This window comes from Erythrolamprus reginae, chromosome 4 (assembly GCF_031021105.1).
Source record: "Erythrolamprus reginae isolate rEryReg1 chromosome 4, rEryReg1.hap1, whole genome shotgun sequence".
Lineage (NCBI taxonomy): Eukaryota > Metazoa > Chordata > Lepidosauria > Squamata > Dipsadidae > Erythrolamprus > Erythrolamprus reginae.
In genome coordinates, this window is record NC_091953.1 from 80,049,704 (window position 1) to 80,059,545 (window position 9,842).

At 38.9% G+C, this 9,842-nt stretch overlaps 1 protein-coding gene across 1 annotated transcript; it reads left to right on the forward strand.

Moving 5' to 3' along the window:
* The first annotated feature begins 747 nt into the window (after window positions 1–747).
* On the forward strand, window positions 748–2,747 carry KLHL34 (kelch like family member 34). The gene has a single exon (XM_070751806.1). It carries the CDS (start codon window positions 802–804, stop codon window positions 2,542–2,544), a length of 1,743 nt encoding a protein of 580 aa, XP_070607907.1. The 5' UTR covers window positions 748–801; the 3' UTR covers window positions 2,545–2,747.
* The last annotated feature ends 7,095 nt before the right edge of the window (window positions 2,748–9,842 follow it).

A 9,842-nucleotide genomic window follows, 5' to 3' on the forward strand; every position in this document is an offset into this window, starting at 1 on the left:
TTACTCACTCTCTCACTCCCACCCAAATGTTCTCAGTTCAGCACTTGGACAGTTATGATAACAGGCAGTGTTTGCTGTCTATTCTGGTCACTGTGAGTTATGGTGATATCATATAACCTGAAGGGCTGTAAAATGTATGACAAATTAAACCTCTGAGTAATTGTAGTATTTTGTTATCTTCTACTCCCAGGTTAAAGGTTTACATGTTCACACAGTCTTCCTGCTCTTGTCAATAGGTGCTGATTTGAATTTCAGTAGAGACTTCGTTCAAGCAAGATCACCATACTTGGCTTGCTGCCTCATGGGAATAAGAGCTAAAGTTGTCTAAGACTGAAATACAGAGCTCAGGGAAAAGCCACAGCAAAACATAACCCTTTCTACTTTCAGATGCTTCCTGATGCACCAGCAAGCCCAGAGGTTCTATTTAATCAGCAATAAGAGAAAGAAAAGCCTTGAGAGAAGTATCTTAGCTGATGAGAAGCTTCACTTAATGCCATCTAACTCAAATTGATCATCTGAGACTGGCCTAATAAGAGGTCTTACATTTTGTGGACCAACTCTCTTTTAACAGGAAATAGAGGTGAGAAAATACATGTTGAAGGATGATTCTAGAATCAGCTTTATGAAATGAATGCATGAAAAAATAATAGATGCTAAATTGAAGAGGAATGTAAAATTAATATGTGATCTGTCTGTCATCAGGAAAAGAGGACTTTTTTTTCTCCAAATCTGAACTTTGCACATTTCTCCCCTTTTTTCAGCATTGGCAAAAAGAGCTTTGGGAACATTTTGTGTTGCACAATGACTTATTTTTTGTCTTATTGCAAAAGACACTGCAGTGCTGTATTGTCTCAATACCAAACTCTACGAAAGGAAGGTTTGCTCTGTGACATTCTGTTAAAAGTAAAAGAAAATGAATTTCCTGCACACAAGTCTTTGTTAGCTTGTTCCAGTGATTACTTCAAGGCCATGTTCAAGAGTTATACCAAAGAATCGAAGAGTGCTGTTGTTCATCTGCAGGTCGTCTCGGCCACTGGTTTGCAACATGTTCTAGATTTCATTTATACATCCTGGCTGCCTTTGTCTTTAACTACCTTGGAAGATACCTTAGAAGCTGCCACCTACTTACAAGTACCAGAGGCAATCTGTTTATGCAGCCAATACTTGGGTAACAATCTCAATCTGGAGAACTGCTGTTTTTCAGCCAATATTGCGACAAAATTTTATCTTCCAGATGCTGTATCTGCAGCAGAAAAGTATCTTATTATTAATCTTTGGAAACTACTAGATCTGGATTTTGCAGATCTGCTGGAACTGAATTTCTGGTCTTTGAAGGCAGTAGTAGAATCTCCTGATATACTTATGGTGAGAGAATCTAATTTGTTAGATCTATTATTAAAGTGGTTAGCATATGATAAATTAAGGCTCATTCACACTACTAATCTTTTGGAACATGTAAGATACAGTCTCATTCCTATGGAAGATCTGAGAAATATCTATACTCAGTCAGAAGTGCTTCTAACAACTCCTGTAAAAAAATTAATTAAAAAAGCAATAAACTATCATTCACTTATTTATAAACAACCTATCTTGCAGGATAAATATAGTACTCTGAGAAATCAGAAGATACGGATTATCCTGCTTGGAGGTATGAGTGCACATGAAGGGCTTGTCACAGAAGTGATGGCTTTTGATGTTTACAATCACAAGTGGCAAAATTTAACACAGTTACCAGATAGAATACAAAATCACTGTGTATGTACTATTGGAAACTTTCTATACGTGCTTGGTGGAGAAATGGAAGATATGCAAAGTGATCCTATCTTGAAAGTTACAAATAAAGTCCATCGCTATGACCCAAGATTTAATAAGTGGATACATATTACTGGGATGCTGGAAAAAAGGTGTCAGTTTTCTTGCTGTATCTTAGAGAATAAAATCATTGCAATTGGTGGACAAAGTGAAGATAAAAAATTGCATTCATCTGTTGAAATCTATGACATTAGTAAAGACAGGTGGACAAAACTTCATGATTTGCCATGCAAAGTACATGGTCACGCTGGTACTGTTCGTAAGAATACTATTTATATATCAGGGGGCAAATACATGGGTCAAAGTAACACAAGTAAGGATATGTATGCTTTGAGTAATCTTGAAGGGGAATGGAAAAAGCAAGCCCCAATGAGCATTGCTCGTTTTGGGCATCAGATGGCCACCATCCGAGAATCAGTTTTTACATTTTTAGGTTTTTATGAACCATTCTCTGAGATTGAAAAATATGATGCTGACCAGAATCAATGGACCCGTTTAAGGCCATTGGTATATGATCGATATAGTTACGGTTTAGCACTAGTGGAGGAAACAGCCATCCTTATTGGAGGGAAGAAATGGCAAGACTCTCAGGAAATTCCAACTCAGGATATTGTAGGTTATGATATTGATAACGACTGTTGGGAAGAAATCTGCAAAATTCCTTTGCCTTGGTATGGATTGCAGTGTGGAGTGCTAAAACTTTCTGAATTAGTAGAAGGTATTCAACAGTAAGAGACCAAATATTGAGATCACATCTCATTGATCTAGGAAAACAAGGATAAAATGGAAGGATAAAACATGAATTATTAGGCATTAAACAATTATTTTTATATATATATTTAAATTATAATCTATATCAGATGTAGCAAACACACAGCCCATGGATTGGTTCTAGCTTGCAGTGGGGTGCAGAATTGACTTGCAGGGCCATCCTGAAGATGGTGAGGGACCAGCCCCTGCTGCCCTTGGCCTGGCCATGCCCACCCTGGCCCCCAAGGGCAAACAACCTCCTGATGTAGCTTACAATGAGATCAAGTTTGACACCACTGATCTATATGGTTAAACATGTTACTGCTTAAAACAGCAAGTTAGCATGTATGAAATTGTTGTTGTTTTTTGTTGCTAATAGAGAATGGATGAATCTAAAAAAATTTCAATATAAAATAAAACTGATCTGAAATAGGGACATTAATATTTTATGAAAAACAAACAACCCTAGTTTTGCAATTTTGTGTGGTACACATTGTTAAACAATGGTGATTAATTCATAGGAATATCAAACAGTACTTCTCTCATCTTTATTTAATCATGAAATGAACAAATAATTAAATATGATTGTAAGAGCTCTTCTGATATTAGGAATTCTTAATTGTCTTCTTATTCAATTATTTTTTTCCTGATTTGTCAACTGTTCTTACTGCAATCTAGTTTTATCCTAGTCACCACATAACATCAACATTACATGCATAAATAGGCTGATCATCTCAGGAAAATGCCACTTTTCAACTATTATTGAAATGCTAGGTAGAATTAATTGTAAAACGTAATTTCAAACATCATGTGAAAAGACAAATGAAAAATTTCACTCTCAAATAATCAGTTGTGCCCTCCATTGGTTTCCATTTGGTAAAATTTATGTGGCAAGAAAAAGCCACAAGTACAAATAATGGTAAAAATGTTGTTTGTTAAGCAAAGCAATATACTAAATATATACACCATGTTCCCCTGAAAATAATTAATTTTTTTAAACCTGAAATAAGGGCTTGGCATTATTTTGGGGCCATATTATTATGGGGTACCATTTGGGGGTGGCAGGTGGGGAGGAGTGGGGGAGAAGCAAGGAGCAGGAAACCCTGCCATGCCCTGCAAGGGGGAAGGGAAGAAGAGATGGCAAGAATAGTGGTGACTTTTGCGGCCTGTTCAAAAACAGTCTTACCTAAATCAGTTGCCAAGAGTTTGGCCCTGATTGAGACTCCCTTGAGTGCAGCCTGTAGCCCGTGTTTGAGGAGGTGGGGGGAGAGCCTCTTTATGCAACCCAGCCTCTCTTTCAGGTGGGCAGAAAGCCCCCTCATATCATGAAACTGACTGGCTGAGATTTGGGCAGTCCTGGGAACCACTCCCCAGCTGGACACAGAACTCTGGCAGGAAAGTGTCTCCTTTGGGCTGAGTGCCAGTCTGCATGTCTATTTTGTGTTGCGGGTGCCAGGCTACAATCCTGAGTTTGGTGGATGCTGCAACTCTCAGGCCAGCTGAAGGCCCTTCAGACAGGCCACCCACACCAACCTCCTCTCCCCTCTTCCACATACATATAGTCTGCGGAGAGGGGCGGCATACAAATCCAATAAATAATAATAATAAGATTCCTCAACACCCCCCCCCCCCCCAAAGTAATGAGCAGCCAAACTTTTTACTGCCACACTGTGGATGTGGCTTATTTTGTGGGTGTGGCTTGATGGTCACGAGACTGGATAGGAGTGGCTTGCCAGCCATGTGAACGCCGCCAGAAATTTCCAAATCCTAATTTATGCCCACCCCAAAAATCAAGCTTGGCCTTATTTTAAGGACATATATTTTCAGAGAAACATAGTATATAGTAATGTCTGGAGGTATAACTCTTGTATAAATGTTCTGTGTCCTATTGGATCATGCTGGGGAAATATTTGTTACATACACACTAATAAAAACTGCCCATGTATATATTATATATGATTCACTTTTGACTGCAAAGGGCACAAACAGTCACCTCATCTGTTACTGCTGGAGTAGGATAATATATTTTATATTTCTCTGTATGCCAGTGTTAAATCCAAGAATAAACAAAGTTTATAATTATATTCATTTGAAAACCTGATACATTAAAGACAATCTATTTTAATCTGAGTTCACCTAATAAAATGTGCAGCAATTTAGCTTGTGTTAAACCATAAGAGCCTTATTTAGACAAATAATATAACATTTAATTGAATTTTGTACTTGAAAGTCATAAACCTATCTTTGCTAGGTTACCATGTAGACAGAATAAGTGTTGCATAGCAACAGGCTGTCATATACACTGCCTCAGAATCTTTTGGCATGTGCTTGCTTTTTATGAGGCAGCAAGGAAGCAATTTCTCAATATGGTCAGATCCAGTGGTGGGATTCAGCCATTTCACACCACTTCAGGAGAACTGGTTATTAACTTTCTGAGCAGTTTGGCGAACTTGTTGGAAGAAATCATTAGCACACGGTTGTTAAATTATTTGAATCCTACCACTGATTTCTATACTGTCTCATGTTACACAAGTTTAAAGCTTTCGTATACACTGCATTATCTCCGATTTTCCTACATGGAATGCATTTGAAATGTTAGCGTACATCTAAAGCTGTCTGAAAATATGGCTGGTCACATTTTTCCAGATAATGCAAATATGCTGAAAAGCAATTAACATTTTCAGCTGCTCACCAGACCTAACCTAAGTACATATTCTTATAATAAGAGTACAGTGTTCCCTCGATTTTCGCGGGGGTTACGTTCCAAGACCTCCCGCGAAAGTCGATTTTCTGCAAAATAGCGGTGCGGAAGTAAAAACACAATTTTTGGCTATGGACAGCCAAAAACTACCCCCACGCACCCTTTTTCAAGGCAGCGCAAGGAGCCGGGCTTGAAATTAGGCAGGGAGCGACGAAAGTGCGGAGGCCGGCAAAGATTGCTTTGAATGACGGCTGCCCCCACCCCCCCAGCACCTCCGGCCCCCTCGCCGCTACCGCCCGCCCGATCCACCCCTCTCACCAGCTTTCTTGGGACACGGGTCCTCCTGCAGCAGCGCTGGCGGCTACGGCTTCTCATCCTCCTCATTCGGCCGGTAGCCACTCTGAACGCTTTGAGAATGCCCACCCCGCCCCTCTCACAGTCCCTTAGCTGAGAGCGCTTTCGTCCCAGCTATCAGCGAGGGGGCTGCAGGAGAGGTGGGGGCAGGCGTTCTCACAGAGAGGGAGAGAGAGAGGGAGAAAGAGAGAGAGAGCAAGAGGGGGGAGAGTGGAAGGTAGAGAGAGAGAGAAAAATTATAGAAAATGGGAGAAAAAAGAGAAATGAGAAAATGATTGAAGCAGAGAATGACAGAAAAGAAAGAGAAAGAGAGAGAGAAGTGACTCTTGGTGATGACATATGATGTCATCGGGTGGGAAAAACCGTGGTATAGAAAAAAAAACCGCGGAGTATTTTTTAATTAATATTTTTTGAAAAACCGTGGTATAGCCGTTTCGCAAAGTTTGAACCCGTGAAAATCGAGGGATCACTGTAATTGGTATAAACAAGTATCCACATGTAACTTTCAAGATATTTCCCAAATAAATATATTTTCTGCATCGAAGAAACATAGAACTGAAGATATAAATGATGTCCACTACTTTCTCTATTATACTCAGTTATTCATTAACTGCAGTTCTATTTGTAATAAATATTGTGATAAAAATTATTGTGAAATATGTTGATCACAAACATGTTTATAATATATGACTTAGCAAAAGCCTTCCATGTACTGCATAAAATTAATACTAATAATAGCAATATCTGTTTTCTAACTTGATTCCTTGTATAAGTGGAAATTATGTAGCAATAAATAAAAAATAGGATTTGAGACATTACAAAAAATAGAACCGGGGTAGAGTGCTGTACTGCAGGCCACTGAAGCTGACTGTAGATCTGTAGGTCAGCGGTTCAAATCTCATCACCGGCTCAAGATTGACTCAGCCTTTCATCCTTCCGAGGTGGATAAAATGAGGACTTGGATTGTGGGGGCAATATGCTGGCTCTGTTAAAAAGTGCTATTGCTAACATGTTGTAAGCTGCCCTGAGTCTAAGGAGAAGGGCGGCATAAAAATCAATCAATCAATCAAACAAATAAACCAACAAACAAACAAACAAATAAATCCCAGCAAGAATTTAAAAAATTTCTTGAAACAGAATTAATTTGAGATCAAGTATTTTTATGTGAGAAATATACAAAATATCACAAATTATAACATCATGCAGTCAATAACTGTTTATACAAATATATTCTTCTAAATGATACAAACAGGTTACTGGATCTGGAACTTTATACAATCTCAATGCATGGTTTTTCATTCTGAACTCAACTGAATACATATGCATTTAAATAAACTGCAAAAGGCCACTCTCCTGAACAATTGTGCAAAGTTTGCAAAACGCTTGCAGTCCAAAATGACTTTGAAAATAAACAAACAACACTGCTCTTTATTTTGGTTCCAAGACCAGAATGTAATAATGCTTTTAATTTTTTTAAAAAATACATTCACTGAGCTGAACAGGCAAGAACTGGAAGCAAGTTGAGAAAGAAAAGTACATTATCTTTTTTTTCCTTTTAAAAGGAAAGTCTAACCTATGTCTTAACCTATGGAAAAGCATCAAAAAGCCACATTGACATTTTTGCCAGGATAAAATTCAAATGCTGATAAAGGCAAAAAATATATGTTTGCTTTTGCATCCCTAGCTAAGCAGAGATTGATCTTCTCAGAAACATTTGGACTTTTGTGACACTTTACATTGGTATTCTATTGGCTATATTACAGCAGGAATGTTTTTGTGATATGCATGTTCTGTAGAATACTGGCATCACAAACCATATAATTTTTCATAAACTAAACAAATTGAACAAATATAGGCTTTACTGAAATATAATTGTGCAGCAGATGCCTCAAGCAATCAGGATATGATAGAGAAATGTCGTGATGACCTTCTTCGTCTTTCTAAATGGACAGCTGTACTTGCTGTTCATCCATGTGCTCTGTAAACATCCCTTTTAAACTCACAAGAGAGAGAGAGAGAGACAGACAGACAGACAGACATTTTCCCTTAATACAAAATCAAAACAACTATTACAGGTTTATTATTCATTGGATGAACTTTGCTGCTCTTCTTCTCCCTCTTTCCCCTCTGTTGTGTTTTTATTGCTCTCTAAACGCAGTTATTAATGCAGAGTCCCAGTCAGCCTTGTCTTAAAACAGAAAATAATACAGAAAGGTCTTGTCATTTTTTTTGCCATTTTCCCTCTTTACTCTGGAAGAAGATCAGTGCTTAAGCAACGATAGTGTCTGCATCCACATAAACAGAAGGATAAAAGACACTGGAATTGACAGTGCTCCCTCCTTCCATTTCTGAACTCTAATGACAATTTCAAGACAAAATGTTCCCTTTCCGTTCTGTCTTAAAAGTAATTGAATGTTCTACAGTCACAATTCTAGAGCAAAGGCAGGGATAATCATGGCAGAGAGGTGGTTAAGAAAGGAGAGGAAAGCAATTGAACACTTTGCATTAGTTCATACTCAAAATGTATTTGCTACATCTATTCCGGAAACTCAAGGGAGAACTATAAATTAATACAGTGGTACCTTGTCATATGAACCCTTCGTCATACGAACTTTTTGAGATACGAACCCGGGGTTCGAATTTTTTTTTGCCTCTTCTTACGAACTTTTTTCGCCTTATCAACCCACCGCCGCCGGGATGCCCCACCTCCGGACTTCTGTTGCAAGTGAAGCCCCTGTTTTTGCAATCCTGGGATTCCCCTGAGGCTCCCCTCCATGGGAAACCCCACCTCCTGACTTCCACATTTTTGCGATGCTGTAGGGAAATCCCAGGATCACAAAAACGGGCGCTCCGCTGGCAACGGAAGTCCAGAGGTGGGGTTTCCCAGCAAGGGAAACCTCAGCAAAATTGCACCATCGCAAAAACATACAAGTCCGGAGGTGGGGTTTCAAGGACTTCCGTGTTTTTGCAATGATGTGATTTCGCTGAGGCTTCGCTCGCTGGGAAACCCCACCTCCGGACTTCCGTTGCCAGCAGAGAGTCCATTTTTGCGATCCTGGGATTCCCCTTCTGGCATTTCTCTACAGCATCGCAAAAACGTGGAAGTCCAGAGGTGGGGTTTCCCATGGAGGGGAGCTTTGGGGGAATCCCACCAGCATAAAAACGCTGAAAAAGGGGCTTGAAAAAGGGGTAAATTTTGGGTTTGCACGAATTAATCACTTTTCCATTGATTCCTATGGGAAACATTGTTTCTTCTTACGAACTTTTCACCTTACGAACCTCCTCCCAGAACCAATTAAGTTTGTACAACAAGGTATCACCATATTTAGGAAAAAAAACAAAAACAAATTTATGACTTCCTGAACAAATGGGCATACAAAAATTAAAATAAATATTGAAATATTGAATAAATATTGAATATCAGATTTAACCAATCTTTCTCTGTTCTCTGCACCTTTAGTATCTTAGTTATTTTTTCATGGTGCCTTCCAGTCAGAGGTGGGTTCTAAGTTACCTCGGTACAAGTTCGCTTCCTCCCATTGTTTGCCGCACAGCTGCTCTGTGGTGTGCACGGATGCACAGTGTCAAAAATCAAGCTTCTGCATATGTGCAAAGCAAAAAACAAGATGGTGGCACCTATGGCACTGCTGAGAGAGCCAATTTGGGAATGTGGCCAACTGGTGATCACTCCTGGTTCAGTGAGTGGGGGGGAATTTATGTTACCAGTTCTATAGAACTGTCCCAAACCAGGAGCAACCCTCCTCTGCTTCCGGCCCAAGAATACCTAAAGTATACCTAACAATTCTATTCGGTAGGTAAATAAAACCAAATATCAAGAACCCCATGATGTCCCAGTGTTATGGTGTTTTACTATGGTGAATTTGCTGTGGTGCCCTGTAGCACCATGGCGCACACTTTTGGAAGCTCAGGAGTAAACATTAAAATCAGTAGCAATTTAATTAGTATAAATTATGTTCCAGTGATTTTAGGTCCACATTAAGGGTTGACCAAAATTATCCTTCAGACATTTAGGAATGAAAAAAAGTTAGAGCTCAAAAAAATCTAGATAATATTTAAGTATTAACGTTCAGAAATTCTTCAATCTCATATGCCTTGTAATTTGCCACAGATTGATCTAGATTTGATTGTTCTAAAAATTAACAATTTACAATATTTAAAATGATTCCTGAGGATTCTTTAAAACCTAGAACACTTTTTATTGTGA